The sequence below is a fragment of the Guyanagaster necrorhizus genome, assembly GCF_019112545.1.
Source record: "Guyanagaster necrorhizus MCA 3950 unplaced genomic scaffold BT62scaffold_38, whole genome shotgun sequence".
In the NCBI taxonomy this organism is placed as follows: Eukaryota; Fungi; Basidiomycota; class Agaricomycetes; order Agaricales; family Physalacriaceae; genus Guyanagaster; species Guyanagaster necrorhizus.
Genome location: NW_025064917.1, coordinates 228,453 through 256,078, shown reverse-complemented (window position 1 = coordinate 256,078; position 27,626 = coordinate 228,453). Strand labels below are relative to the sequence as shown.

The 27,626-nt window shown below is 48.4% G+C and overlaps 13 protein-coding genes across 13 annotated transcripts; 5 read left to right on the top strand and 8 right to left on the bottom strand.

Moving 5' to 3' along the window:
- Positions 1-427: 427 nt before the first annotated feature.
- BT62DRAFT_486382 (Na+/solute symporter) lies at positions 428-3,392 on the top strand. Its single transcript, XM_043181135.1, has 14 exons — positions 428-603; positions 660-825; positions 876-1,015; positions 1,062-1,204; positions 1,264-1,322; positions 1,373-1,588; positions 1,642-1,669; positions 1,727-1,757; positions 1,815-2,051; positions 2,105-2,206; positions 2,265-2,407; positions 2,467-2,688; positions 2,739-3,073; positions 3,132-3,392. Exons 1-14 carry the CDS (start codon positions 559-561, stop codon positions 3,284-3,286), a joined length of 2,022 nt encoding a protein of 673 aa, XP_043034896.1. The 5' UTR covers positions 428-558; the 3' UTR covers positions 3,287-3,392.
- A 367-nt stretch (positions 3,393-3,759) lies between these two features.
- BT62DRAFT_937165 (succinate-semialdehyde dehydrogenase) lies at positions 3,760-6,042 on the bottom strand. The gene is made up of 7 exons (XM_043187259.1): positions 5,574-6,042; positions 5,403-5,518; positions 5,246-5,353; positions 4,927-5,190; positions 4,694-4,869; positions 4,418-4,642; positions 3,760-4,369 (listed from the first exon to the last, which is right to left on the bottom strand). The coding sequence occupies exons 1-7, from the start codon at positions 5,755-5,757 to the stop codon at positions 3,880-3,882; spliced, it is 1,563 nt and encodes a 520-aa protein (XP_043034895.1). The 5' UTR covers positions 5,758-6,042; the 3' UTR covers positions 3,760-3,879.
- On the top strand, positions 5,917-7,170 carry BT62DRAFT_937163 (LamB/YcsF). Its single transcript, XM_043187258.1, has 7 exons — positions 5,917-6,078; positions 6,132-6,368; positions 6,425-6,450; positions 6,504-6,629; positions 6,681-6,801; positions 6,868-7,003; positions 7,056-7,170. Exons 1-7 carry the CDS (start codon positions 6,012-6,014, stop codon positions 7,093-7,095), a joined length of 753 nt encoding a protein of 250 aa, XP_043034894.1. The 5' UTR covers positions 5,917-6,011; the 3' UTR covers positions 7,096-7,170.
- Positions 7,171-7,707: 537 nt separating this feature from the next.
- BT62DRAFT_937161 (acetylornithine aminotransferase) lies at positions 7,708-9,895 on the bottom strand. The gene is made up of 5 exons (XM_043187257.1): positions 9,500-9,895; positions 9,263-9,446; positions 9,148-9,212; positions 8,320-9,095; positions 7,708-8,260 (listed from the first exon to the last, which is right to left on the bottom strand). Exons 2-5 carry the CDS (start codon positions 9,432-9,434, stop codon positions 7,909-7,911), a joined length of 1,365 nt encoding a protein of 454 aa, XP_043034893.1. The 5' UTR covers positions 9,435-9,446; positions 9,500-9,895; the 3' UTR covers positions 7,708-7,908.
- Positions 9,896-10,890: 995 nt separating this feature from the next.
- Positions 10,891-12,952, bottom strand: BT62DRAFT_908282 (actin-like ATPase domain-containing protein; the record flags this gene model as incomplete). Its single annotated transcript, XM_043183703.1, has 4 exons — positions 10,891-12,517; positions 12,567-12,649; positions 12,699-12,779; positions 12,845-12,952. The coding sequence occupies 4 exons, from the start codon at positions 12,950-12,952 to the stop codon at positions 10,891-10,893; spliced, it is 1,899 nt and encodes a 632-aa protein (XP_043034892.1).
- A 257-nt stretch (positions 12,953-13,209) lies between these two features.
- Positions 13,210-14,994, bottom strand: BT62DRAFT_1080123 (uncharacterized protein; the record flags this gene model as incomplete). The annotated part of the gene is made up of 12 exons (XM_043179553.1): positions 14,573-14,994; positions 14,496-14,524; positions 14,304-14,444; positions 14,216-14,256; positions 14,068-14,160; positions 13,970-14,016; positions 13,904-13,914; positions 13,748-13,850; positions 13,590-13,693; positions 13,462-13,528; positions 13,358-13,407; positions 13,210-13,294 (listed from the first exon to the last, which is right to left on the bottom strand). The coding sequence occupies exons 1-12, from the start codon at positions 14,606-14,608 to the stop codon at positions 13,210-13,212; spliced, it is 807 nt and encodes a 268-aa protein (XP_043034891.1). The 5' UTR covers positions 14,609-14,994.
- On the bottom strand, positions 14,881-15,498 carry BT62DRAFT_982798 (uncharacterized protein; the record flags this gene model as incomplete). The annotated part of the gene is made up of 1 exon (XM_043189721.1): positions 14,881-15,498. The coding sequence occupies one exon, from the start codon at positions 15,496-15,498 to the stop codon at positions 14,881-14,883; it is 618 nt and encodes a 205-aa protein (XP_043034890.1).
- Positions 15,499-15,967: 469 nt separating this feature from the next.
- BT62DRAFT_486056 (uncharacterized protein) lies at positions 15,968-18,043 on the top strand. Its single transcript, XM_043181133.1, has 3 exons — positions 15,968-16,027; positions 16,076-17,976; positions 18,029-18,043. Coding segments are annotated over exons 1-2 (1,665 nt in total). The 5' UTR covers positions 15,968-16,026; the 3' UTR covers positions 17,740-17,976; positions 18,029-18,043.
- BT62DRAFT_486103 (uncharacterized protein) lies at positions 17,863-18,893 on the bottom strand. Its single transcript, XM_043181134.1, has 2 exons — positions 18,881-18,893; positions 17,863-18,818 (listed from the first exon to the last, which is right to left on the bottom strand). Exon 2 carries the CDS (start codon positions 18,739-18,741, stop codon positions 17,986-17,988), a length of 756 nt encoding a protein of 251 aa, XP_043034888.1. The 5' UTR covers positions 18,742-18,818; positions 18,881-18,893; the 3' UTR covers positions 17,863-17,985.
- A 608-nt stretch (positions 18,894-19,501) lies between these two features.
- On the bottom strand, positions 19,502-21,324 carry BT62DRAFT_1080119 (uncharacterized protein; the record flags this gene model as incomplete). The annotated part of the gene is made up of 4 exons (XM_043179552.1): positions 19,502-19,641; positions 20,313-20,357; positions 20,411-20,606; positions 21,280-21,324. The coding sequence occupies 4 exons, from the start codon at positions 21,322-21,324 to the stop codon at positions 19,502-19,504; spliced, it is 426 nt and encodes a 141-aa protein (XP_043034887.1).
- Positions 21,325-21,842: 518 nt separating this feature from the next.
- Positions 21,843-23,172, bottom strand: BT62DRAFT_908414 (NAP-domain-containing protein; the record flags this gene model as incomplete). The annotated part of the gene is made up of 4 exons (XM_043183707.1): positions 21,843-21,971; positions 22,024-22,208; positions 22,267-22,765; positions 22,819-23,172. The coding sequence occupies 4 exons, from the start codon at positions 23,170-23,172 to the stop codon at positions 21,843-21,845; spliced, it is 1,167 nt and encodes a 388-aa protein (XP_043034886.1).
- A 201-nt stretch (positions 23,173-23,373) lies between these two features.
- Positions 23,374-24,614, top strand: BT62DRAFT_955894 (uncharacterized protein; the record flags this gene model as incomplete). Its single annotated transcript, XM_043188353.1, has 6 exons — positions 23,374-23,472; positions 23,499-23,586; positions 23,636-23,695; positions 23,757-23,903; positions 23,957-24,215; positions 24,267-24,614. The coding sequence occupies 6 exons, from the start codon at positions 23,374-23,376 to the stop codon at positions 24,277-24,279; spliced, it is 666 nt and encodes a 221-aa protein (XP_043034885.1). The 3' UTR covers positions 24,280-24,614.
- Positions 24,615-25,033: 419 nt separating this feature from the next.
- Positions 25,034-26,131, top strand: BT62DRAFT_908276 (glycoside hydrolase; the record flags this gene model as incomplete). The annotated part of the gene is made up of 5 exons (XM_043183701.1): positions 25,034-25,360; positions 25,417-25,487; positions 25,552-25,698; positions 25,751-25,930; positions 25,981-26,131. 5 exons carry the CDS (start codon positions 25,034-25,036, stop codon positions 26,129-26,131), a joined length of 876 nt encoding a protein of 291 aa, XP_043034884.1.
- Between the last annotated feature and the right edge of the window lie 1,495 nt (positions 26,132-27,626).

The window sequence follows — 27,626 nt, the reverse complement described above, 5'->3', positions numbered from 1 at the left end:
TTAAGCTATGTTTCTCTTAGGATTAGATGCAATAAAAAATAGATTGAAAACTTGAATTGGGTCGACTGCATTGGAAAAAGATGCACCTTCTTCCTCTTGGGCCAGACAACAACCCTGAAAGTCTATTTTATTTTATTTCAAAGATAGACGCACAATTAGGCCATGAAAGTCCCCGATTGACTGCTCAAATCTCCGTGTCTAAAGTTGCTGTTCAATTTGATGATGATAAAGGATAAGAGGTGTATCTGCAAGGATTCTAAAGGGAAACAGCTAAAGGTGCCGATTTTTGACCCTGAAATTGTAGAACGCGCTCAAATTCCGCTTTATTCTTCAAGCGTGCCGGTGATAAGTGCCGATAATATTGTTGGCCATCTCGCGCTTTTTTTAAAACTTACAATGTCACTGATAACGAATGCTGACTTTTGAATACGGATACAGATAACGAAGAAGTACTTCTTACGGGGGACGGCCTCCGAATTGATGCCAAGTTCGCCCGCCCTCAGCTTGCGCTTCCGATCTTCTCTGTCCGCCTCTCTTGATCACGTCTTCCCTTGAGCAATGCAGATTCAACCTATATTCTCAGCCGGCTTCGGCTATGGAATCGTGAGCGATTTTTTTCCATTCAACGCGTTCATCTATTCATGGCTGTGAGAAAAAAGGTCATCGGGTTAGGCGCAGCGTTTGCCATCATCATGAGTATTGTTGCGTGGGGTCTGAGCAGATATGCCGGCGAAACGCAAGATTCAGAGATGCAAATGACTGCCAAAAAGTCCGTACGCACAGGTCTTTTGGCGGCTTCCGTTGTCTCGTCCTGGACTATCGCTGGTCAGCTATTCTTTTTTTTCGTGCTAAGCAACTTTCTCACTTCTCGATAGCGACCCTTCTTACGTCAACTGCGTACGGATACTCTTATGGTGTCTCTGGTGGCTGGTGGTACGGTGCTGGCGCTTGCGTGCAGATCCTGTTGTTCACAGCTTGTGCAATCGAGCTTAAGCGTCGCGCTCCGGCTGCTCATGTAAGTTTCGAGCCCATTTTACAAATGCACACTAACGAGCATATAGACTTTTGCTGAAGTTGCCAAAATTCGCTTTGGACCAGCAGGGCACTTCACTCTTGCTTTCTATTCGTTCTTGTACCAGTTATTCGCCTCGGTCAACTTGCTCGTCGGCGCTGGCTCCATTTTCTCTACTTTGACGGGAATGAGGTGGGTTTCTATCCCAACACATCTTCCCGTCTATTCATTTACGTTACAAACCATTCCAGTGCCGATGCAGCTTGTATGCTTCTGCCTCTTGGTGTAATTATTTACTCTGCCCTCGGAGGTGCTGCTAATTCCCTCTCAGTCTGGCTCACTGATCGACTCGTATTACAGGAATCAAGTCTACGTTCCTGTCGGACTATGTTCACACTTTGATCATTTACATTATCTTGCTCATATCTGTTATCGTCGTCTATGGCACTTCGAGCTTGATTGGGTCTCCGGGCGATATGTACGAATTGCTTCGAAAAGCAGCGCTTGCCCATCCCATCGATGGCAACCAAGACGGAGAATATCTGACCATGAAGTCCCTGTCTGGTGGTCTTGTGGGTAAGTCTACGTTCTAGGTGCTCACGGTCAAGATAATTACTCTGAAATCTTAGGTGCGGTGTTCGTAGGAAGCGGCTTCTCGTAAGATTTCTGGGTTTCTATACCATCGTTGTATACTCATAATCTTTTTTTGCTCAGCGCCGCTGTTGACTCGCAGCTGTTCCAGAAGGTATTTACTCTACTTCTCTTATGACCCTCTTCAATTGGCTCACTGAATATATTTCAGGCTATTGCAGCAAACCCAGAGAGCACCATCGGCGGGTACCTTTTGGGAGGAACCGCCTGGTTTGCCATTCCCTTCTGTCTCGCCAGTACTTGGGGTCTCGCGGCTGCGGCTCTCGAAAGCCATTCCTCCTGGCCAACCTATCCTGACCGCTTGACGGCAGCTCAGGTATCGGAGGGATTGCCGATGCCATTGGCCGCCTTGACGGTTCTTGGTAAGGGTGGTGCTGGTGCTGTTATTGTAAGCATCATATTCTCGTTGCCGAATGATAAGTCTGACGGGTTCAAATGAAGGTTATGCTGTTCATGGCTGCAACAAGTGCTATGAGTTCTGAGACAATGGCCGTCACCGGGCTGGTTACCTATGATATCTACCGAACTTATATTAACCCCAAGGTGCGCCCTGCATAATTATTCGAATCTCCGTGATCTCAGATGATAATATCATTCCTAGGCCTCTGATAAACAATTGAAAGCCATTGCTCATCTTACCGTCATCCTTTTCGGTCTCTCTGTCGGCGCCATTGCCTGTGGTTTCCTCCATGCCGGGTTCTCTGTCAACTTCATCGTCACCGCAATCGGTATCGTTGTCGACAGGTTCGTTCAACAAAGCCTTGAGGCCCTCCAACAATGATCTTATTCACATATTCGCACAGTGCCGTCATTCCTATGGTATGTACGCTAACTTGGGCACGAATGAACACCCTTGCGTGTGTTGGTGCTCCTGTCCTTGGTTCATCAGTCGCGCTTGTAGCGTGGTTTGTGTCCACAAAGCATTACTCCGGCGTCATCACCATCGACACCCTCTCTACTCTCAAACCACTGGCCTTAGGAAATGGCATCTCCATCATCGCACCCCTCTTTTTCGTACCGTTGTTGTAAGCAATCCCTTGTCGCGCGTATTCCGTGTGCTTGACTATCTGCTTAGGACCTTCATCGGCGGTAACCAGAACTTTGATTGGAACCGTCTGAAGCACGAGATCACAGCTGTGAAAGCCCACGGCGAAGCTCATGAACATACGCACTCGTCTGACGACGAGGAAAAAGAAACTGACGACAAGGAGAAAGGCCAAACTAACACAACAATCATCATGACAAAGGAAGGTTCAGACGAACTCGTCGAAGTTGACTTGTCCGACGATGCCGAACGCGTCTTGAAAGCGGGACGGGCAAAGGCACTTTGGGCTGCAACAGCCATGACGCTCATTTTCTGCATTTTGGTTCCACTTCCCATGTATTTCACTGGATATGTCTTTTCGAAGGGTAAGAATACATTTTCATGCGGCAGGCTACGAACGACCTGACGTCGTCTCTCGTTCAGGATTTTTCACCTTCTGGGTTGTGACAATTTTCCTTTGGGCATTCTACGCTGCACTCACCATCGGCATTCTTCCTTTATGGGAAGGCCGCTTCGGCGTCGCCGCCTTCGTCAGAGGATTATGGAAGGATATACGGCAAATTTCTTCTCGCGCCTGAACAGAGAGTTGAAGGCGCTTTTTTTATTGGGTTAACGATATTTGGATGACGGGTTGAAAATGTTCTGATTGACATATTTTATCTCGATACTAGATGACTATGTAATGGATTATATGATACAAGTGTACTGCTCAGTCGTAAACTGAGTAATGGAAATGAGCCTCTACTTCTTTTTGGCATCCTCTAGCAATGGTTCATAGGCGAACTCGACATGATAGCCGTCTTGACGACGACGACGACGACGACGACACGAACCTGTCCGCTCTATAGCCTCCGTTCCGAGTGTTTTTTGTCATCCCGTATCTACTGTCTTCATTCAGAGTTGAAACCAGTCTATCTGTCTGGACTCCGAAGTGGGGACTGGTTCAAGTCTAATCGTTGTCTCCGACTCCATAGTTTCATTTCTGCGGATAGACTGAGAAAAGCAAATGGGCGAATCCAGTTTTCTATTTTCTATTCTTACGGCTCCATCATGACAACTTTTAATCAATATTTGAACATACAACGCATGCAACTTTGCGCGCTCACTTGATCATGTAATACAATATTAATTACAACTGCAAACACCTCTCTGCATTCGCGTTTACTCATTTTCATGCTCCAATGCCTCCAAATACGATAAGCTTCTCGTTCATATACTCATCAATACCACGAGGCCCACCCTCACGTCCAATCCCACTCTCCTTGATTCCACCAAACGGTATCGCCGCCTGAGTGATCATGCCCACATTAGTACCCACCATCCCTACTTCGAGCTTCTCCGCCACGCGCCAGACACGACCAACATCTCTCGAAAAGAGGTATCCAGCAAGGCCGACATCGACGTCGTTCGCCAATCGGAGGACCTCCTCCTCCGTTTCAAACTTGGTCAGAGATGCCAGCGGCCCAAAGGTCTCTTCGGTGTTGACCAGAGCATCGGTGGGAACGTCAGTGAGGATAGTGGGGTGGTAGAAGGACGATGTCTGATCTTCGGGATCTATAGGTTTACCTCCAAGAACAACTGAGGCACCTCGAGATACGGCGTCCTCAACGTGGGAGTGTACTTTCTCCAAGGCGCGACGGTGAATGAGAGGACCGTGAGTGCTGTAGACCATATAAACATGCGTGAAAACAAACAGCAAGCAGGCTTACACTCCATCAGCTACACCATTTCCGACCTTGAATGCTGATACCTGCGACGCCAGCTTGGACGCAAATTCGTCGTAGACAGATGAATGAACGTAAAGACGATTGGCGCAGACACAAGTCTGTCCGCCACCACGGAATTTGCAAGCTATAGCAGCAGTGACAGCTTCGTCGATGTTCGCATCATCGAACACAATGAAAGGAGCATTGCCTCCAGCTTCAATGGATATTCTACATAAAGGAATCAACCCAAGAATACAGGAGAACTTGGGAGTCACCCACTTTTTCAAAGTGCTCGCAGCCATGCTGTACAGCAATTTGGCAACATTGGTCGAACCAGTGAAGGTGACCTTTTTGACAATTTTACTCTCGCACATCTCCTTACCAACCGATGCCACATTCCTCTGAGTAGTCACAACGTTGACGACGCCTGGAGGGAAGCCGGCCCGGTTGCAAAGCTTAGCACGGGAGTGAATCATGAGAGTGGATCGACAAACTTCGAATCAGAGGCTTACTTCTGCCAACGCAAGGGCACTGAAAGGCGTCTCGGGAGCAGGTTTAATGACAGCCGTGCATCCAGCAGCCAAGGCGGCGCCAAGCTTACGAGTGATCATGGCTGACGGGAAGTTCCAGGGAGTAAGAATGGCCACGACACCAACCGGTTGCTTGACGATAACATTGCGGAGACCAGGAATGACTGAAGGGATATGGTCTCCGTAAGTGCGAACCGCTTCGGCCGCATACCAATCAATAAAAGATGCGCTGTATCTGTTCTCGCCCTATGAAATATAAAAATTGAGATTAGTATCATCGATCAATACCAAAAACACCCACAATCGCGTCAGGAAGAGCCTTTCCGTTCTCAACGGTGATCAATCGAGACAGATCATCGTGGTGTTCAATCATAAGGTTATGCAACTTGTTGAGAAGCTCTTGTTTGTGCTAAACATAAAATCAGATCACTTTTCGGATGCGAAGAACGTACACTCACTTTGGGCGTGGTCGCGCTCCATGAAGGGAAAGCTCTTGCAGCAGCATCGATGGCTTCCTTGGTCTCCACAAGACCCATATCTGGCACGATCGCCAGCTCCTCAAGCGTGGCCGGGTCTAGATGCGAAAACGATAATTTTCTCTCAGCAATACAAAGCAGCGGGGAACTCACTGGTCACCTGAAACGTTGACCCATCCTTCGCATCCACCCATTTCCCATCGATGAGTCCCCGAGTTTTAATGAGTGACGAATCTTTGAGGCCGAAGACAGAGGGATTGAAGTTGGACATTGTCTGGTGGAAAGGAGGATGTGGAGTGGAGAGGATGCGAAAAACGGTGTCCGTACTACGCAACATTTTGGGACACATCCGGTACATGCCATGCCGATTGGGCTGATCTTTGATACCCGAAATCGGCACGCGGAAGTACCTGGAAGTACGGGGAGGCACCTGGAGGCACTGAGATAAAAAAAGGGCCGACTTCAGATAACGCTCATGATTTCAAATTGCTCACATATTTACATCACCATCACGGGCAGGTTAAGTGGGGTCAGCGGATACTACGCTTCCTCGACGTAATCAACGCCATGAAGATATCAATCAATTGCGACATGGGCGAGGCGTTTGGACGTTGGAAGCTGGGGCCAGACGAGGAGCTCATGCCGCTTATTGACTATGGTGAGCCCGACAATATTCAATTATCAAGTTCCCATGCTTCTGTGTGTTTTCAGCGAACGTTGCATGTGGGTTTCATGCCGGTGACCCGTCAATCATGTTGAAGACCGTACGACTCGCTAAGAAGTATGGTGTCAAGGTCGGTGCACATCCAGGGCTCGACGATATCAAGGGTTTTGGCCGTCGTGAAATCGATGTCAAACCTGAAGAGCTCTACGCGCAGACTCTTTACCAGGTCGGAGCGTGTAAGGCGATCCTAGAGGCAGAGGGAATGTCTCTTCACCACGTCAAAGGTACGTTTGATAGCACGCCGCTTGGAACATCAGTTGTATGATTGCTCTGTTTCCAGTGCATGGGAAACTGTACTTCATGATGGTTTGTCAGAAGATGCATTCTGAAGACGACTTGTAACTTACTTGGTTACACAGACTAGATCAGAAGCCATCGCAGATGCAGTTGTTAGAGCTATCGCATCGTTCAAGGTCCCCATGTTTGGACTCTCCAGCACGTTGCATGAAACGAGCGCGAACAAATACGGCGTCCCTTTCCATCCGGTATGCCATATGCAAGACCAGTTAGTCAAATCTAATTCCGTCGACCTACAGGAAACGTATGTCGACATTGACTACAGTCCGGAGGGACAACTGCAACCGGTCGACTTTGACAATTTAGTGAGCGTCGAAATGATTAAGAAGAGGATCCGGAGCCTAGCGGAAACTGGGTGTGGTTAGTGTCCGGTTGACTTTACGCAGGGCGCCACAACATTGACGGACGTCTTGTGGCCTTTCCTAGGAATCGACACCGCTGGCGCACCTCTACCTTTCTTGTTCGCCAAGCAACCGAAAGGAGGACTGAAACACGTACCCGAGGAAGCATACACTATTTGCCTGCACGGAGACATGCCGAGCGCTTTAGAAAACATCAAAGGGTACGGTAGCGTGCGGATCGATGACAGTATGCTGATTGGTTGTTCTTCGCAGCGCACGCGAAGGCATCAATGCTGCTGGTGTGAATCTATGAATTATAATCATGGAGGATTGACAGCATGAAGAGTTTATTACTTACCACATACACTTAAGCTATCCGAGTAGTCCATCTGAATCTATCATGAGCCTGACATCTTGCTTCGAAAGGGATCCTGATCGCACAATGAAGCGTCTAAACAGGTTACAGTACCACGAGGTAAAGAAACGACCGACAGCACAACACGATAGCTCAGGCTTTCGCTGCCTTGACAGCACCATCGTCCGAATATTCAACATCCTCGGTGAATACAACGATTATTGCCTTCTAAGTATCCTATGATGCTTGATGAAGAATGACACCCGACATAAGTATAAAAGATAACCTCATATTTCCCGTTGAGACATACCCAAATTACCGTACCAAGTACTTGGATCTGTACTGTTATTGCACCTCCACGCGTCAAGGTACGCCAGGCCGCCACCAGCCATGCTGCACTACCCTCTCAACCATCATGTTGTAGTTATCATAGTTCTCGAGAGCATATGAGAAGACGAAGGACAGAAAGAGACCCAAGATGAAGAGTCCATTTTGAAATCGAATGCTCGGCATCATGCACGTGATACAGCACGCTAACTCTTATCGAATTTATCTTAGTCTATTCAAATTGCGACAACGGTCATCGTGCTCCATGCTTCTAAGCGCTGCAAGTACATTATAGATACACGTCATTATGCAAAGACAACAGGCCAAAGATGCGTATACGGTACATCGCCAGTCATCTGTACGCGTCATTTTGTTTCGTTTCGTCGAGACCTACAGCCAAAAAAACAAACCTCGAGATACCCAGTCCAGCATCCCAAAATAAAATTAAGAGCTCTCCTTGACAACCTCCCTGACTGAATCCGCGATGATCTCGAGACCCTTCTTCATATCCTCTTCGGTAATATTGAGGGGAGGGATGAGACGCAAGACCTCGAAGGCGCTCGTCGTCAAAATGAGAAGACCCTTCTTGACGCATCGTTTCATCACCTTCGCTGCGAGGCCAGCCGGGATATCAGAGGAGGCTTGCGAAACAAGGCCTGACTTGATCTCAGCAGGACCAGCAGGCGACTTGAACTCAAGACCAATCATGAGGCCACGACCACGGACGTCGAGGATATACTTGCCGACTTGAGGGTCAGTCGCCAGTGCGTTCAACGCGTCAAACGCCTGCTTGGAGCTGGAGAGAAAAACGGTAATCAGAATGGGAGATACGCCCCAAGTTTTTTCATAACCTACCGTGCGCGAACGTTGGGCAGAATGTCGCCGCCCTTCATGATCTTGGCGACTTGGACGGCGGCAGCACAGGAAATGGCATTACCAGCATACGTTCCACCCATCGATCCAGGAACGAGCTTATCGGTGAGCTCCTTCCGGCTGATAACACCACTAAGAGGGAACCCGTTCGCGAGACCCTTAGCAACGACTAGGATATCAGGCTTGACTCCACTCTGCTCAATAGCAAAGTAATCACCACTGCGTGAAAATCCACTCTGAACTTCGTCGATGATCAACATGATACCATATGTGTCACAGATCCTGCGAAGTCCCTGGAGGAACTCGACGGGTGTCGAAACGTAACCACCCTCGCCAAGAATGGGCTCAACGATGATAGCGGCGGTGTCGGCAGGAGCAGTCTGGCTGGTGAGAACGATGCCGAGCTGCTTGAGGCAGTACTCAGACAGTTCGGCGGGAGAAGTCTCCTTGGGAAGACCGAGTGGATGGAAGTATGGATAAGGCGTCTGGAAAACACCGGGCATGATGGGGTGGACTCCAGCGGAGTAAACAGTCTTGCTGCGCGTGACGGCCATAGCGCCGAATGTGCGACCGTGGTACGCACTCTGCATACAGATAATGTTCTGCCTGCCCGTCGCGATACGCGCAATCTTTAGAGCGGCCTCAATAGCCTCCGATCCCGAGTTCCAGAAGAAGAAGGAGTCGAGTGAAGGGTGGGGCATCATGGGAATGAGTTCTTCGATGAGTCTTACGTATGGAGTATGGAACGCTATGGAGCACTGGGTAGCGTATGAGTCATACCAGGGATTTTGATATCCCAAGCAAACGCACCTGTCCATGGACTACTGACATGCATTGGTCGGCAGCAGCTTTAGAGATTTGAGGGTGGCAGTGTCCTGAAAAAGCGTTAAACAGACTATCATTCTGTCGATAAATCACAACGTACCTAGGGAAGTCACACCGATACCACAGGTGAAGTCAAGCATCGTCCGGCCATCGTCGAAAGACATGTAAGATCCAGAGGCATTCTCGATAATAGCATCATCGATAACACGTCCCAAACCGTGGGTAGTGTGCTTCTGGCCTAGCGAGAGAAGAGCTGCGTTCGCGGAAGGCATGACTGTATATTTCTGTTGAACGTATCAGTTATCCAGTTATCATCCAAAATGAACAAGACACGCACCTTGACCGAAGGAAAGATGAACGGGTAAGGCCAAACGTGGATATGGCCCGTTTTATACTATTCACAACGGCGATCCGCAATAAAATTTACTGGGACATATAGTAACCGAGGTACGGCCTCTGTCTGACCTGTCAGCCGAGGCGAACCGTTCATCGATGAACCGCTTCATTGTATTTCCGGAACCTGATAAGAGGCAGCTGCAAGTCATCGATGGCATCCCCGACGAGCGCGCCATTGGGTGATCCGTTCTAAGGTTTCAATCGTGCCCTGCAACGCAGCATGATTCGATATATTCGTGCAGTAGCAACAGAGTCCATTTGAGGGAAACGGAAGGACATGACAGTGCATCTTGAAGTTGTATTTTGAAACAAAAGGGGCTTTGAAGGAAGCTGATTCGTCCTGCGAGAGAGATTTTCTTTTCCGCAAACGCCCGCAAGGCTCATTTCACGTGATTAGCGCGATCAGACACGATCGGGGATTCGAGGCCCGCCGCGTTGTTGACCATGAACCTGCAAACCGGAAGTCTTCTAGTCTGTTACATCTACCTTCAACACATAAGGCCTAAAGGGCTGGAATATGAAATCATTAAGCCTCTTATAATTCAATTTCAAGCATCTTGTCCGCTATGACGCCCGTCCACTTGAAGTTCACTGATGCTATCACGAATGGCGCCTCATGGGATACAATACGCAATAAAGAAAGTATTGAACAAGAATATCTGTTATAATTATCCTCGTATAGCAAAAGAAACGTTCTTCCTGTGGGCTGACTATCTATCTAAACAAGCAGAACTGAAATTATAACGCTTGTTCCACTAGCAAGATTTCTGTTGGTATATTTCACCCACGGTCAAGTTTGAAATTTCGCTGATGGCCACCGGGCTGTACAGCCAAGCGTGGTTTTTCCTTTCTCGGACCCGAATACCGGCAAGCTTGACAATGGATTTCACTGGGGCATTACTACCGAATTCAACTTGAAGAATTTCGTGTTCACATGTTGGTATCATGGCTCACAGGCTTTCAAATTGGGACTTTATTAGAATAAGGACCTTGACACCAATATCCAATTGAGCGACCAGGTTCCTTCTCACTTGTTTTACATAAAACCGATTCCACCGTTTCCACTAGTAAATGTGAGGAAAATATTTACGGCACGCCGAGACTTGATGAAGAGTGGAGAGCCTCCCCAACCCCGGTGATGCTCATGCTTCTCGCGCACCATGTTCCATGACTAATTGTTCGTGATGTCTAAGAGCTATCCCAGAACGATCACCTACGCACTTAACTAGGCTCCGCTACAAGTATTGATTAAATCCATCTGGAGATCAGCGTAATAGTTTGCCTGTGCGACTGCAGTAATCTAAATCGCAGGATATACACGGTACGTACGTTTTATGACGGAGGAACACGAAGGGTCAGCAGTGTGCCATTCTCGCCGATCTCACGCATATAAACCTCCAATTCCCCCTCTTCAGATACTTGGAAAACGACTTGTAATGTCGTCGTCCATTTACCAGCATCAGGCCCATTGCCCTTCGTTTTGATTCCTAACAGAGCCTCACCCTCCTTCGCGCCGAGGAAGGCGACTTTGTCCATCTGAGGATGCTTCTGCTCCTCATATTCATCTTCCTCTTCCTCCTCTTCATCATCGGAAAGCTCCAGTTTCTCGAGCTTCACCTTGTCTATGCGGACTTTTTCCTCAATCTCCCATACTTCAAACGCAAACTTCTTCGACTCGTCGGTAAGAGCAGCATCGAGAGTGGCAATTCGGCGAGCTGGCAGTGGCGTGTCCTTCGACAAAACAGTCATCCATGTTCCCCCTTTGCCTCCCTCGCCTTCGCCAGGGAAGTACAACCCAACAGAACGTGTCATCACGGGAGCCTCGGTGACAGAGCCTCTCTCAAAGGCTTGTCGAATCTCCGCATAGTCTTCGTCATGAGGCAGGGAAGCGATCAAGGCAGCCTGCACAGCACTACCCCTCGCTAGGATCGTTGTAGGATCACCGATACCACCACCAACTACAGTTCCAAGCGAAAACGGCGTGTCGACGAGATCATTGAAGCCGCAGGAAGTAATGAGGTGTTCGTTCAAACCGGGTAGACACGTCGTCCCACCTACATACACGATCTCGTTGATGTAGTAGGAATCTATATCGATGGACTTCAAGAGCTCCTCAATTGCAGCAGCTACTGCAGTGTACACCGACCGTACCACCATATCGAACCTGATTCGGTTGATGGAGCCGGTATAGTCAAGACCCTCCTTTAGTGACTCGACTGAACACGTCGCAGCGCCAGGGGATGCACTCAAGGTACGTTTTGTATGCTCGATAGCCAGACGCAGCTTGGCCTCAGCACGCTTATCGGCATTTTCGGTAGAAGGAACAACCTTAAGTGGTGTTTTCGTTTTTTTGGTAAAGTCTGCAGCGAAGAAAGACACGAGCTTGTCGTCTATCTGATCGCCACCAATGGCGGATGTGGTTGATGAACCAAGGAGGTGCGCGAGCCCTTCACGCATTGAGACAACGAAGAGAGAAAGGGAAGACGAGCCGAGATCGACTATGAGTTGGGTGCGATCCGGGTTAAGAGATGAGCTCCACTGTTCACTGGAAGTGGCAGCAGCCGCAGCTCCAGCTTCTTCTAAAAACTGCAAGACTTTGACTCCAGCATCAGACGCTGCCTTGTCTAGGGCATCAATCTGAACGTCGGTGAATGTTGGTGGCACCGTAACGGCCGCGCCTTGAACTTTTTTGCCCAGGAAGTCTTCTGCAGACTGGATGAGAGACTGAAGGAACATGGTGGTGACCTCAGAAACAGTAAGGATACGTTCGGTCGGGATGGGTTCGGAACGAGGGGTAGGGGCGACGGAGGTTGCAGGGGTATTGGAAGCTGTGGAAGGTAGAGGAGCTGGTGCAGCCTGCAATACCTCAACCTTGTACGCAGGTACATCAAGAATGTCAGGGTGCTGGATTACTGGCGCCGATGTCGTTGATATTTGGGAAGATGGTATCTCGGAAAATCTAATTATTGTATTCAATAACCATAAAAGAAAATGCGGCAAAGACGTACTTCTTGCCCAGGAGGTTACGAAAACCGATGATCGTGTTTTTTGAGTTCTTTACAAGTTGATGTTTGGCTTGGTTGCCAATGTACTGTTACAAAGTTTAGTACAAGATACAATGAATGAAGACAGCCACACACCACTTCTTCTCCTTGGAATGCAATTGTGCAAGCAATCTGGCGTTCCCCGTCTTCATTGGCAATACATTCCGCCAATCCTTCCTTCAAAACGTCACATGTTAGATGGAATTGACATAGAACAAAAAGGTAATGACCTTCGTGAATACGGCAATGGATGCATATGAGTTGCCGAAGTTGATTCCAACCACCGGGGGAATGGCAGTACCCTCAACGGATGGGTCGGCGCTCCCGTTTGCCAGCACTTCGGAAGCCATTACTATGTAATGTTAGCGCTGTTGTTGCCGTGGTCGCGGTAAGCAAAGAAAAAAAGTTGCCACGTGGGGATCCTGAGGTTAAGAATATTAGGAGAAAGTAATTATTACATAATTATTCAATCCCACTAGAATACTCCTTGCTCGTAACCCTGTTTATACTTTTTGATTTCCTCGAAAACCACTGCATTTGTACTGTACAACCATGCGTGAAGCTTTACTGAACAGAAATGCTAAAAACTGTTGGTCGGGAAAGTTGTCTAAGAAGATGACAAGTTCTGATCAAGGCCGTAAGAGACATCACGATGAACAAAGTCAAACGTTGGCGAGGTTGCACCTCGAGCGCTGGCATGAACAAACATATAACTATTGAAAGGAGTGCATAAATGGCTTTTTGTTTATTGGTACTTAGCATAGGCGTCTTTCCAAGCTTTATGCGCGTCCTCTTCGATGACGTCCTAGGATATCTGGGTGAACAGTCATGTCTAATTGACAGTAGCGAAGACGTTTACCCCGTGGCACATGATAATCCTGCTGAAGTCCCATTCTGAAACAGCTTTGATGTCTCGACGCATCGCACTAGAAGGATTATAATGAACATCCAAAATGAGCAGAAGAGGATAATCGCTAAAGTACTAACTCTTTATCCTTGCCCAACTTAAATAGGAGGGTTTTCAGAACCACTCCCGAAGGGTTTAACTTGCAGATTATGGGGACTTTCGAGGAAGACTTGGACTTTGAGTACTGCCCAAAGCGGTTAGAAGCCGGGAAGAAGGACAATGCCCTTATAAAACTCACTTGCTCCGTACCAGGTAGATTGAAAAGGAGATCAGCAACAATCAGGGACTTCGACGCGACGTGATAAAATGCGACATCCTGGTTTACGAAGCCGGGGAAGTAACTAGAAAATGGTAAGTATCCTATGATTTCTACGAAGAATGACTGGTAACGTACTGAGCCTTGATCTGTAAGGACATTATGATCAGAACGATAATATACGAGGTTAGTTGCGGGACATACCTCGCTCTCGAAGCCGTACTCGGTCTCTGGCGGATCAACACCATAAGCTAACAAGGCATTCAGCACAAAATAGGGTGCTGGTCTTATTCCTCACTCACCACCCGCGACGTCCAGACCCTCGTCCGTCTTCTTCTTTAAAAGCCGCTCCACGACGACTAACTTTGCATTCTCATAGGCCTTCTTGTACTCCGCTATATCACTTATTAATCCTGGTAACTTAAGACAATGCCTGAAGATAAGGCGTACCAAGAAACAAATGATGTTCCGCATCTCCGGCCATGATCCATCTAAAAGATTGTTGAGTCTCTTGCGGGCGCCCAAGTCGGATGCTCACTTCACAGGTCCCAGCTTGTCGATGGTCTCTTTTGTATCCTGTGTCAGCGGCGTTGATGCGAGGACCCATACGTCTCCACTGGTTAACTTAATTGCGGTTGAGCGCCCACCAAACGGAATAAATCGAGCACGTGTGAAAGGCCTGCTCAAACGTGAGACCTCCCGAAGATAAGCAGAGCTTGTCGTTTCTCACCTGGAAAAAATCCAGACATCAGCAGTTACCTAACAAGACAATGAGGTAGAAACTGAAAGAATGGCACAAACAGATACCTCTCGAATTACAAGGTCGTCCAGGTTCTTTGACATGGTAAAAGTGTGGGAAAGACATGGGACGTACGGGCTTGGACCTTTTTGTATTAGGGCGATCGTTTGGACATATTCGTGTGAAACAGCCAAGTCAAGCGAATATCACGAGACGGGATGTCATACGGCTTCGTATGGCGTCAATACGTAAGTGCAAGTGCGAGTGCAAGATGAAGGGAAAGAAGATCGTACGAGCTTCACAGATGGATGTCCTTCAAAAGAAAAAAAATAGATGTTGATATTTCGGACGAAAGAACGTCAGACATTCGTGGCGTCTAATGTCGCCATCCAACTTCATGGCCATTTTCCATCATCGGCTCGACGAATCCTCGAAAGATCCAGGGGCGCACCCCAAGGTCCTCAGGACCTTGTTCCCCCGGACTTTGATCCTGAAACCATCTCATGCCATACCCTTCTTCGATCCTCACTTCATAGACCAAAATACGGTGAGGCAGCCAATGAAGGTTCCTCCACGAGGCTTCATTCACGATTTTCCAGAACAGTGCCAACGCTCGTTCATTGATGATTGTCACAGGCCCAGAGGGCTGACCCCACCAGCCTTTACTTGTAAGTTCCTCCGCAGATTGGGATCGATGAAAGTGCTTCGACCACGCACGCGCTCCTGCAGTAAGACCAGCCTTGTTTGGCACAGTGAATGCTTCCAGACATACGTCTACGGAAGGGGGGATGGAGCCAACCGCAGATCCAATGGTATACGCTAATCCGAGGGAAAAATGAATAGCAAGTGGTGTAGATAGATCCGTTTTGCCAGCGGCGAGTTTTTCTCGCTCTGAAGCTGCGGAAGGAAGCTCTGACATTCCGGAACACTGCGGAGTCTTTGGTTCTGATGATGTAGGAAATGAATCTGTCTTAGATGGTTGCTCCAGATTCATGTTCGCGGATGAATACAATCCAGTAGCGGCAATTGCCGGTTCTACAAAGTTGTGAAGATGCCTGTATTTGCACTAGGCAGGACTAGCTTTGTGTGTGTGCGGAGCTGTGGGGAGAATATAACCGAGATACAGAAATTAGTATGTATGTAAAAGTCTTTGCAATGTGTGTTCGGCGGCTGCGCCGCCAGCTGGCATGAATCTAATCAAAGCTAGCCATAGCCTAGAGCATCACAACATAACATACTTCAGGTCAATTCTTGGAAATGGCAGTCAAAGTGTCCTATTTACTCAGAGCGTCAATAGGAATGTTAGAGGAATGGATACTGTATTTGAACGTGGAAGAATCGGGTTCAGCGACAGCGGCATCAAAGCTGGAGATGCCGTAGCATGCCAAATTCGGCTTTTAGTTGCAATGATCACTTGCGCCTTCGGGAAATGATCTCGCATGGTGGCAGTGTTCGGGCCGCAAGCCAGCGGCACACAGCACACACCTTTCCGTGTCCCTTCACTCATCTCGTTTCTCCAGAAAGTATGTTGCTTCAGGATATCAAAAGAGTGGAACGCTAACTTTATCTAGTGTTTCCAGACTCTGATGTTGACCAATATTCCTGCCATTGTCCTCATTGCGGTCTTACCCCTCGAGGAACACAAGCAGACCATGCTCCTTACATTCGGAATGCGCGAGTAGAGGAACTACTCTCCACCAATCGCCCGCTGTTGGCCGCCGAAGAAGTTACATATCGCGATTTACTGGCTCGGAGCTCGGAACGTTTGTCAATAATTGAAAATGAGATGCAGCGCCTTCGTGCGCAGTTGGCGCTGGTGGAGACGCAGAGGAAGGAGGCACTCGTCATGAACCAGGACTTAAAGTCCATCAACAGTCCCATTCGTCGACTACCGGACGACTCTTTGCGTGAAATATTTTTGGCCAGTTGTCGTTCATGGGCCGATGTCAATTCTCTCTTTTTTTCCATCAACATGCGAGGTCAACCTTGGATTCTGTCTCAGGTGTGCAGGCGCTGGAGGAGCGTTGCGCTGTCGTTCCAGAAGATTTGGGCTTGCTTCCGCATCGATATGGAGCACATACCTATTACGCGCATGGCCCAACAAAGAGCCTCGTTTGCTCTAGGGCAACAAATCCGCAGAGCAGGTCGTCATGAACTGACTCTTTCAACTTGTGATCCAGATGAGGGACGTTTGGGCACCAGCTATGATATGATACTGCCGCTACTCCTTTCCACTTGCTCGCAGTGGCGGACCTTCGAATTGAAATGTCACACTCGCGCAGTCATTCATTTTGCTCCCATTAGGGGCTACCTAGAATCCCTTGAAAAAATTCACCTTTCTATACGAACAAGCTCGCGCGGGGAACAAGACATCTCTACTTCCAATATATTCGAATTTGCGCCGAAGCTGCGTCGGATCTCCCTCGGCAGTGGGCGGAAGGACATCGTACGGTCCTTTATCATACCCTGGCCTCAGATTATAGAATACACAGACGGCGGTAGAAGGAAAGGCAGCCATCATCTGGAGGTGTTGCGGCGTGCGACCGCCATCACAGACGTTCGCATCAACTCAACCCTGCTTCCAGAGGCAGAGGGCGGGGTTCCCTACACTCTCGGGGGACGAACAATTCGAGTGCCCACCCTTCGTAATCTCCGTGCGCGTTTGAAACTCAATGACAGCCACTTTCAAGCAATGTTCGATAAGCTCGAGCTACCCGGGCTTCGCGTCCTTTCTACGGCCCTTCCCCCGAAAGCCGATCCTTTCATCTCCCTTATCGATCGTTCACAGTGTCATCTCACGACGCTATTAATCACTGCGAATACACCTGAAATCAGCGCAGAGCTGCTTCGGCTATGCAAAGTGACTCTTCATCTACGCGCACTCTGCATCACCTCTGACGGCGAGGAGAGCGGTCCTATCCCTATCTCTGATTTTTTGGTTGGGCTCGTCCATCCCCTTGATGGAGATTGCTTCTTACTTCCCGCACTGACGTGTCTGAATCTAATGCAACTAAACTGGAATCCAAGAGACTCGGTTGTGTTAGAACTGATAGATTCGCGCCTCGGAGGATGGGTCGAAGGGGATGAAGAGTCGAACAATGATAGTTCAATGATTCGAGAAGGCGTGGCACAGCTGAGGAAGGTAATGCTGCCGTATTCTTTTGAGATAGCGCACAAAGAGGAGTTGGAGAGGTTCCGGTCCTTGGGCCTGAAGATTATTACACGACGGTCGTGATGTCAGGTGCATAGGTGCTTAAGATTCCATGGATGGTCCGAGGACAGGAAGCAAGAAGTATTGAAATTGGGGCGGGCTGTAATGCGTCAGCGTAAGGCTGGCGGATACATCGTTAGTGCGGCGAGACAATCCGTCGCATAATTATGAGACTCTTCGTCGCTGCGCAGGAACTCTACTGTGCAGTGATATTTATATAGATCCACGAAATGATATATTGCGCCGATCCAGAGATTGCAGGTAAGTACTCTAATCCGACAGGACAATTTGAAGATACAGCAACTTCATCCAGCTACAGCTTGTGCAATGGAATCGGAGCAGCCAGAATCGTCCACAATGCGTCCGCCATCTTTTTCGGAGCCTCTTATAACACCTGTTTGCGATCAATAGCCTGTTCGCCACGAGAACGACCCCCAGGGGACTCACCCAATGTCCGGTCTCCGGAACTCGAGTTATAGAAGCAAAGGTCCTTCCTTGGTCGGCATCGATGATCGAGTCTTGGATTCCGTGCGACCTGGAGGGGCTGTGAGTGACGTTGTTAACGAGTGATGTCTTCACACACATAAGATCGTTCTTGGCACCGTAGACTAGATGCACCGGTACAACACTATAGAGTGTGTTCAAGTTCCGGAGCGCTGTGAACGAGGTTCCGCCATCTTTTGAGTACGCCGCATTTTCGTCCACCCACGTAGCGCTTAGGGTAACTCCATCGGTCTTGTCGGGATAGAAGGCTGTCGGTAGCGGACGTAGACCGTGGTTCTGGGCAACGATGAGTAAAGAGAGGAAAACCGGCAGCCCGATACTCACTACATAGATATCCAGGACCTCTAGATCCCAAACTTTCCAGGGAAAACGCTTGCCGAGCCAAGCTTTAGCGGCCTCACGGCTAGTCCAGATATCGTGGCGGTTGTCGACGGTAGCAAAGGCTTTGTACATTGCGGTATGATGGACCTCTGCGGACGGGTGGTGGATCGGCGTCTCAACGAGGACAAGTGAATCAAACATGATGTTGCTTGGGGGATTGAAAAAAGCCGGCGCCGTCACACTGTAAAGATTTAGACAACGAGCAAGTCTCAAGAGGTAAGTTTTTACTAAGCTACGGTGCCTGCGGAATAACCGATGAGGACGAATATGTCCTTTCGGCTGTACTCCAGATTGCTTTCTCCTAAGAGATCACGGCGAAGAGTCACCAGGGCGTCAGCGTAGTCGTAGATCGCTTAGCGGGGAAAGTTTAGTAACAAAGTGGGGATGCCAGTACCGGAGGTACTCACACAACACCCCAGGGCGTTCGACGAGAACTTTCTCATTGAGAATGGCAGCTTCGCCATGGTTCTGGCAATCCACTGTCCAAGCTTCGCGAATAGTGTTTTGCTTGTCGAGCTTGAACAGATGGCTGATAGTGGGCTCCACTGCTCTTTGTCTAGATCATATTTGTATTGTCAGATGGAGGGGTAGCCAAAGTGAACTACTCACGAAATCCTACTCTGTGCGCAAAAATGGGCACAGATCCTGACTGGATCCTCTCAGATGGCTTGGCTTTGGTGTAGCGCTTCAGAGTTGCCCAGAGTGGGACACCAGTCGTGTTCGTTTGAAGAGTAAAATTAGTTACAAAAAAGTCGCTGGAAGTCCTAGTCATATTCGAAGAGCAGCTAAGGTGATGAGGGTGTTTTTGGAGGCCTTTACGGGGAAATTCTTCTGAGAGTCACCGTCATAGTGACGAAACAAACTACTGATATTCTGATTAATGGGTACTGAGTGCCCATGATTAAGCGAGCGGAAGTCGATTGGAAGAAACGGTACCGTCGGTAATGCCGGTGATCCAGCCTTCTCTATCGGGTGGGTCAGCGTATGGATCAATACCGCCCAATACCTCCGAGGAAACTTGTTTAGCGCCAGGCAGCTTACCTGTTCAGAGTCACGATTCACGTATCAGTCTATCACCACTGAGCTTTTGGCTCATTTTCTTGGTCCACTCGACCCTATTCCTCAACAGTGCTCCAATCGGAGTCAATGGATGTATGAAGGCTCATATGTTGCATAAAGAATGAAACTAAGGGACCCAAGCCACTGATACCTAATGGCAAAGGATATTCGTAAGTAATCTCAGTCGGGCACAGTGAACGTAGAACAACTATATTGAAAAGTACTGTACCAATGGCAAAGGATATTCATAAGTAATCTGCACGGTAAGGAATGTAAGTAATTCTATAGTGGTCATGGTAATGTATATACATACCTTAGTTGGGCGCAGCGCACGTAGAATGACTGAGGTATGCGGGTAACTATGGCGAGTCTATATACTGATCGCAAGGACAGGAGTAGGATAAATATGGTAAGTAAGAACAGATGATCGGAGAAATGATAAGGAAATGGTATACAGAATGGATATATTTCAACATTCCCCCATATCCATGCTAGTCTAGTGCCACAATATTGAGATTGTTGGGGTACCTATGATGAGCATCATGAGGAAGGGCCTCTGTAAGCATATCAGGTCTGTGATATAGGATTCAATGAGTGGTCGGATTTGAATGATAAAGAAAGAGATGGAATGCACGGCAAGCCCCAAATATGACCAAGTAATTCGGACAATTTGTGAGAGCAGATCGTTACTCGATCCCCTATGACGAACGTGAGCGTTGAGCAGGGCCAAAATCTAACAAGGCATCATTACCTTTCCTAACGCCGTAAACATCTCTGAGGATAGCAGCGCATTTGACTGCCTTCTCCAATGTCTCCTGGAAGGTGTAACGCTCTTTCTCATATACAATATAAGTTTTGTCAGAGTGCTTCTTGGTCGAATGCAAAAAGAGGCGTCGTAGGGACGGCCAGAGATTCTTCCAGACCTTCAAGTCCCTCCCGTCAATGGTCTACATCGCATTTAGCCCGAAATAATACGGCCTGACGATGAGTACTCACGCAGTTTCAGTTTCGAGCAAGCTCCCTGGTCCTGAGAGTATTCTATCGGCTAGTATTTCCTCGAATTAGCATGCCGATGTCGTGGTGATTGGGAAAACTCACCTTCCTCAACAGAGCAGTGGGGGGTCCATGTTTCACTGCCAGTGTCCATCATGATGAATGAAAAACAGCCATCTTGCCCATGTCATTGAAAGATATATCTGCCAACCAGTAATGGAGATCAGGTGTGACTACCGAAGTGAACCCAATTGAGGCCGCGTCTTGATATGGCCCGGCAAAGTGCTTCAGCCGTTTACATACCTGAGATTCTATTACCTGGCGTGTTCGTTTTTCCCACCGTACATTCCGAGAGCATTCCTCATCGGCTCCTTGGGCATGTGCTATAGCTGACTGGACATCCCCGGATCCTCACCACATCTGGAGCGCTCTGCTGACAGAGCAAGAAATGGTACGGTTAAGCCCCGAGGATGGAGTCATGAGAGATGATGGATTTTTTGCTGTCGCATAGCTAGTCGAGGTTGGTGATGTATAAATCCTGAGAAACGATAGGGCATATACAGCTTTCCACGTTTGATTAATCCGGAGGCAAGTAAACATGAAGTTTATTTTATCAGAGTACCAGACCTCGGGTATGATTATCTGTACAAGCTCCAGAGGAAGCGCAGTCATGGCGGTGGAACAAGACTTGAATGGGTCTCACGTCGTACTAGCCCGGATTTCAACGCCGCTCTAGTCCACCTAGGATAACAATGTGCTATATGGCATCCAAAAGTAGCAGACAACGTCAATGAGCATTTGTGTATTGTTACTAGAACGATCACAAGATATAATTCGTTAGTAAACATTCGGTAATTTTCCTTTAACAAGGTCAGAGAAGAACAAACTGAAGATGTAATGTAGGTAAGTATTCGTACGTCATGATTGGTTTGAACAGCTAAAACAGCAAGAATGCGACGGTTGATAACATCCGCCCGACCGATTGAGATTGAAACGATGTAAAGCGAAAGTAGCACAATCAACTACTGTTGCTTGCATTCCTCGGGATTGACATTTCCGGCCCCAGCACCACCACGGCCTTTACCACCACGGCGCTTGGCCGCGTTGGTAGGCGCATCCGCGTCAGAATCCGAGTCCTATGAAACACAGGCAGGTCAGTTTTCGCATGCGGGAACGACATTGATAATATTTCATACGTCATCATCGAAATGGTCATCTTCGTCATCATCCTCCTCGTCCTCGAAATCATCATCATCTCCCTCCATGAGGTCGTACTCGAGGGCCTTGCCGGTGAAGTAATCGATGGCGCGGGGAATAATCTACGGCACATCAATCGATGGATGCGGGTGCAGTTATTGAACCGAGACAGACCTTCTCCTTAAGATCCTCGCCGATCTGGTAGTCCATTTCAACCTTTTCTTCAAGCTCTTCTAGTTCTTCTTCCTCTATATCGCCGTTTGCGATAGCATCCTCGCTGGGCGGCGTCGGTGGGGAAAAGAAGTTGAAAAACGACTCTGTAGGCCGTGCCTTGCGAACGACGCGAGTCCGATTTGTGTCTGTAAAAGAGACGAAAGCGTGAGGAAAAATGAACTTGAATAATACATAGATACACACTCTTATTGCGCTGCTTCTTTATCTCGAACTCCTTCGTGAGATCCTTATCTTCTTTCCACTTGATCTCGGTGCCTACGGCGCGATCATAGGCAAAATCACCAAAGTAGCCGACCTCTGCCTGATAGTAATAGGTTTTCTCAAGCGTCTCGTTTTCAAAAAATTCATTCGGACTGAAGACAAAGGTGATCTTGAAACCAGGTTTGGCGTCAAGCTGAGAAAGATTGTCGAGGTAGGAAAGACGGATATCGATCAAATGCTTCAAGGCGCCTGCATCGCGTTCAGTAATGAGATCCTGAAGGCCGAGATGGTTTTGAAGAGCGGTCAGCCAGAATTCAGGGATGGCACACGGGGCAGGAGCGTCCTTCGGAAGAGGGGTGTACTCTTCGTCATCCTTAGCAGATTGCTTCTCTCCAGCTTCTATTTCCTCCTCTGTGGGGGCTGCATTGCCCTTGATAATAGAGATTCTACGGTCGTACAGAGGCTTAGAAAGCTCAAGGTACTAGCGATAAAAAGTGAGCACTAGCCTGTCTGAGAAAGAGAAAGCAGCAATACCTTTTTTTCAAGCTCAAGGCACTCGCGCTTGTACTTGTTCTGCAGTTCATTCTGCTTGATCTGTACACCTTTCAAGGCCTCGACGCTGCGCTTGACCTCGACAGGGAGCTTCTCAATGTAACCCGAGCTCCGGCCGACGAGGTCAGCGAGCCTGCCTTGAACCATCCCAAGCATCGCGTTCTGCAACGGGTTGCCATCGACTTCATCCTCTTCATCATCCTCCTTATCCTCGGTAATATCTGGCACGGTTGGCCGCGATAATCCTGCCGATAATGGGGCGTGCTGCAAAGGGGTGTTTTGCGGCGTTGGCGCGGTGATGTTGGAGCCAGGACTGATGGGCAAACTCGACGACATTTTCCAGACACACAGGAGGTGAACAGCGGTGAATCGGTGAAAATCAAAAGGGAAATGAAAGAGAAAATTGAGGGGAAGGAAAAGACGAAAACCCGCTGCCGGAATTGGTAAACATTTCCCCGTGTCGGAGTGTTAAAACTAGTCACGTGGCATCAACAACCGGAAATAGCCGATTTCCCCTGGTGCATGACCATCACGACGATGAAGGCAAACGAAAGGACCGTCCTGATAGGGAGAAAGGTCGTTCTTGTTCCTTATGAAGAAGGCCACGTTGCTGTTAGTACACGACTAATACTATTGGTGTCCTGGACTAACTCGTTATTCAGAAATATCATGCATGGATGGAGAACGACGAACTGCGATCTCTCACGGCAAGTGAAAGACTTACGCTGGAAGAAGAGTTTGACATGCAGCGTAATTGTAATTTGTCTGATTATATGCGTAAGGCTTACCTTTTCTCCAGGAAAGTGGCGGGCAGACGACGATAAACTGACGTTCATCATTCTGGCGAGAGACGAGAGAGGTACCCTCCCGGCCAGTCTGGTGGATAGGTCCGACCTAATAATGACTGGGAACACCCCCAGACCCCCTTCTTGATGATCAGAAAGATGTGATGCCCTCGGATCCTCGGATTCTGTCTCTTGCCATGGCTGGAGATGTCAACATCTTCTTGAATGGAGCGCCTGAGGACGAGGATGAATTCGCGGCTGAAGTGGAGATCATGATTGCTGGTGATTGCATTCCGTAGCTGTTATGGTTTACTCGCTAATACTATATCCCACAGAGCCAGTTTATCGACGTAATGGACTTGCCTTAGAAGCACTCCAATTGATCCTTCAGTACGCGACGGCAAACAAATTCTTTCCAGATGGGTCTTCGGTACCGGCATCTTTCCCGAAGTCCTCGCCTCTACCAGTTCCACTGTCCTCTCTTGTTGCTCGAATCGGCGAGACCAATCTACCCAGTATACAACTGTTTGAAAAGTTAGGATTCAAAATCACGAAGCATATAGAAGTATTTAACGAAGTGGAAATGAAGCTTCGGTGAGGTTTATGCTCAACAGTTTAACTTATTTGTCCATTGACATTCTCAAGATGTCTCCCGTAAAACCTCTCTTCGACGCAGAAGTCGCGTATACCTCTAGATTGTTGTAATTCCTAGCTTTTCCCAGAGTTGATCCACTTCGATCTTGAAACGTTCGCCACAATATGCCGCAATTCGCTCCGTCTCAGTAGACGGGGCCCTCGACCCAAGATAGTTGTCCTAGTAACTGCTCATATTTCCAGGAACATAGGCACCAGGTAGGATGGAGCCATGCGGATCACGAGTGTGTATAAACAAAAATCTCTCCAATCCACGCCCCATTCTGTTCGGACCCCATAGACTAACAACGCGGTGCTCCGCAGTAGCACGTCTGATATGGCCGAGATTCAGCTTCAGAGGTTATCTCGTATCACTATCTAAGTATACTTGGCTCCTGAGCTTATAATAGCGTACTTACCTGTTTAACGGGAAGCACTTAGCAACCGTGACGACAGCGTACCCAAGCACATTTCACTTCGGCAAAATGGACTCGTATAACGCACAAATCACTCAACGATAATGCAAGCGCATCAGGCCGTCGGTACCAATGTGACGAAATTTACGGAGAATCTATGTCTTGGCTTCGTCACCTTGGCTCGGCCGTCTGTCGTGGGTGGAAACATGATGGAACGGTTGGCCTTTATAAACCCTAGTGCTGCCTACCTGGAGAGTCACACAAACCTGTTTCCTTCCCCATATTTCCTTTCCTTTCTCCCTCCTTCTTTTTACTGACAGTCGTTCTCATTACGCTCCCTCTTCTTCAACGCGTCGATTCAGAATGTCGTATCTGGGCTCCCTTCGATCCAACGCCGCGCTGGTCGTTGCCCTATCTCTCCTGACCAGTGTTCGTGCGCATGGATATGTGGAGACTTTCGTTTATGGTGGAATAAACTACACTGGGTACCTTCCGTACAGCGATCCGTACACTAACCCTGTCCCGGATCGCATTGAGCGCGTCATTCCTGGTAACGGTCCCATCGAGGATGTCACTAGCGATGACCTCCGTTGCAACACCGGTGGAACAGCACCTGCTGCTCTTTATGCTACAGTCGAAGATGGCGCCAGTGTCGAGATGCATTGGACCACCTGGCCCACCTCGCACGCGGTAAGCTAATATCATTTCACATCGATTACTGAGCACGGTTTAAAGACTGTTTATAGGGGCCTGTCATAACGTACTTGGCTCAAGTTCCCGACGGTAGCAACATTACTTCATGGGAACCTGGTACCGAGTGAGTTGGTCGTATGATATAGAAATTGGAGCGTTCATCTCAATTTGTTACATTTACAACGTAGTGCTGTGTGGTTCAAAGTAGATGAAGCTGGTTACGAGGACGGAAAGTGGGCCGCCACCGACATCATGGTCGACGAGCAGGATAGCGTTTGGTATTGGACCATCCCTTCCGGTCTGCAAGCCGGACAATACCTTGTCCGTCATGAAATGTTCGTGTTATCAGCTTTGAATCAAAACGTCTGCTGATCGTCCCATCTGCAGTATCGCCCTTCACCAGGCTGAAACCTACCCAGGCGCTCAATTCTATCCTGGTTGTAGCCAGATTGAAGTTACTGGATCTGGTTCCGACTTCCCCGACTCATCATACTTGGTGTCCTTCCCAGGAGCGTACGCTGGAACAGACCCTGGTATTACCTTCAACATGTACACTACTTTCGATAGGTCAGCCATGCGCGTCGAGTCTATAAAAGGTTTCTGACATATCCTTATAGCTACACTATCCCTGGACCTGCCCTTTGGACTCCTGGAGCAGGGGCTGCCTCATCTACAGCTGCTTCTGGGGCATCCTCAACCGCCGCCTTGGATGCTATCTCCACTGCTGTCTCCGGTACCACCTCCGCCGTTGAGACCACCTCGGGTTAGTGTTACCGGCTTAATCTAATATCCGTGTCGACTAACATCTCGAAGTGGGTTCGGCCAGCGTCTCTGTGGCTAGTTCGTCGACGTCTACCAGCGTTGCTGTTGTGACATCTACATCGGTATCCTCGTCGTCAACTGCTTCCGCAACCTCCGTCGTATCTTCGACAGTGACCCAGGTGACTGCCACCAGCACCACCAAAACATCTTCCGCCGCAGAGTCCTCCTCCACCGGAACCAATGATGCGAATGAATGCATGGACAGTAAGCACAGTCGTTATGACGAAGCTGTCACCGACCTGAACCATTTCCACAGCATACAACTCATGCATTGCGGCTTCTCAACCCGACCCTGACTGGGATAGCTGTGGCTCGGCTAAGGATTCCTGCCTTTCGAATGCAACATACCAACGCCGCAGGTCTTTCTCGAATGCTCGAGTTCCTAGCAAGCGTGAGTTCTGGTTTGTCTGTCGTAGTTGCTGTTTTTATAACCGTGTCTGCTACTAGGTGACAATTTGAAACGCCACCATTCTGCCTCGGAGCGTGCCCCGCGGGTCAAAACTCGCGCGCAGAAGTCGCGTACGTCCTCCACTCTTCCTGGGCCTGTTGTTTGATTAATTGATTTTCCACGCGCAGGTATGTAAAGAGGGAATTTACTCCCCGTTCATGACTGGATGATTGTGGATGGGATGACAAAGAAGAATTCCAACTTACTTTTAACTTTTTTTCTTTGACCACCCTCCTCCATGGCATCTTGATGATCTATTACGGGTGGAGAGTGGTCGGTCTTTCAGGCTTCGAGAGCTCCCTTCCCTATGCAGGTTTTGTGTCTGTAGTCTCTTCTTTGCTTACAATTTCTTGTTATCTCTATCTCTTTCTTTATTGGCAAGGCAAGCAGCAATAGATTCCTTTCATACTGTCTTCTGTCCGCACCGGAAACTTTAGTTTTCGCGAGTTTTATTCAAGCATGATGAAGATGATTGGACCTCGAGACCCTTCGCAGGCGGTACATGGAGAGCTAGACGAACCGTGGGCCTCCATTGATGGGTGGGAATGAATGATAGTGTACAAGACTGCATAATGTCTTACAGATTCCCGATCCTTGCCCAATCATGTGTGAGAGTAGCACCCACGAAACCAAGTTCCAGAAATCAAGATCTAGTTAGTACCCAAGGTGATCCTCTTTATTCGTCAGTGAAGTTCTCCGTTTCAGAAATATCTAACAGATCATTACTGACGAACGGTGGCGTCGTTTCCTCTGCCAATGCATGGAATACTATCATTAACGCTGGACTCGCTGTTTCATATCAAGGTCTTTCAGCGAACTTATAGTATTTGGAAACGGCTATTTCTCTGGTTGGAAATTACAAGTTTGGACTATATTTCGGCGCCCACGCTACAAAAAAGAAGATTCATTGGGGATCTCGTAGTAGCTCAGAGACTCCTTCAGAACGGGGGGTGAACTCGGCAGCTGAATGCAGGAGAAATGGCGAAAGGTAGC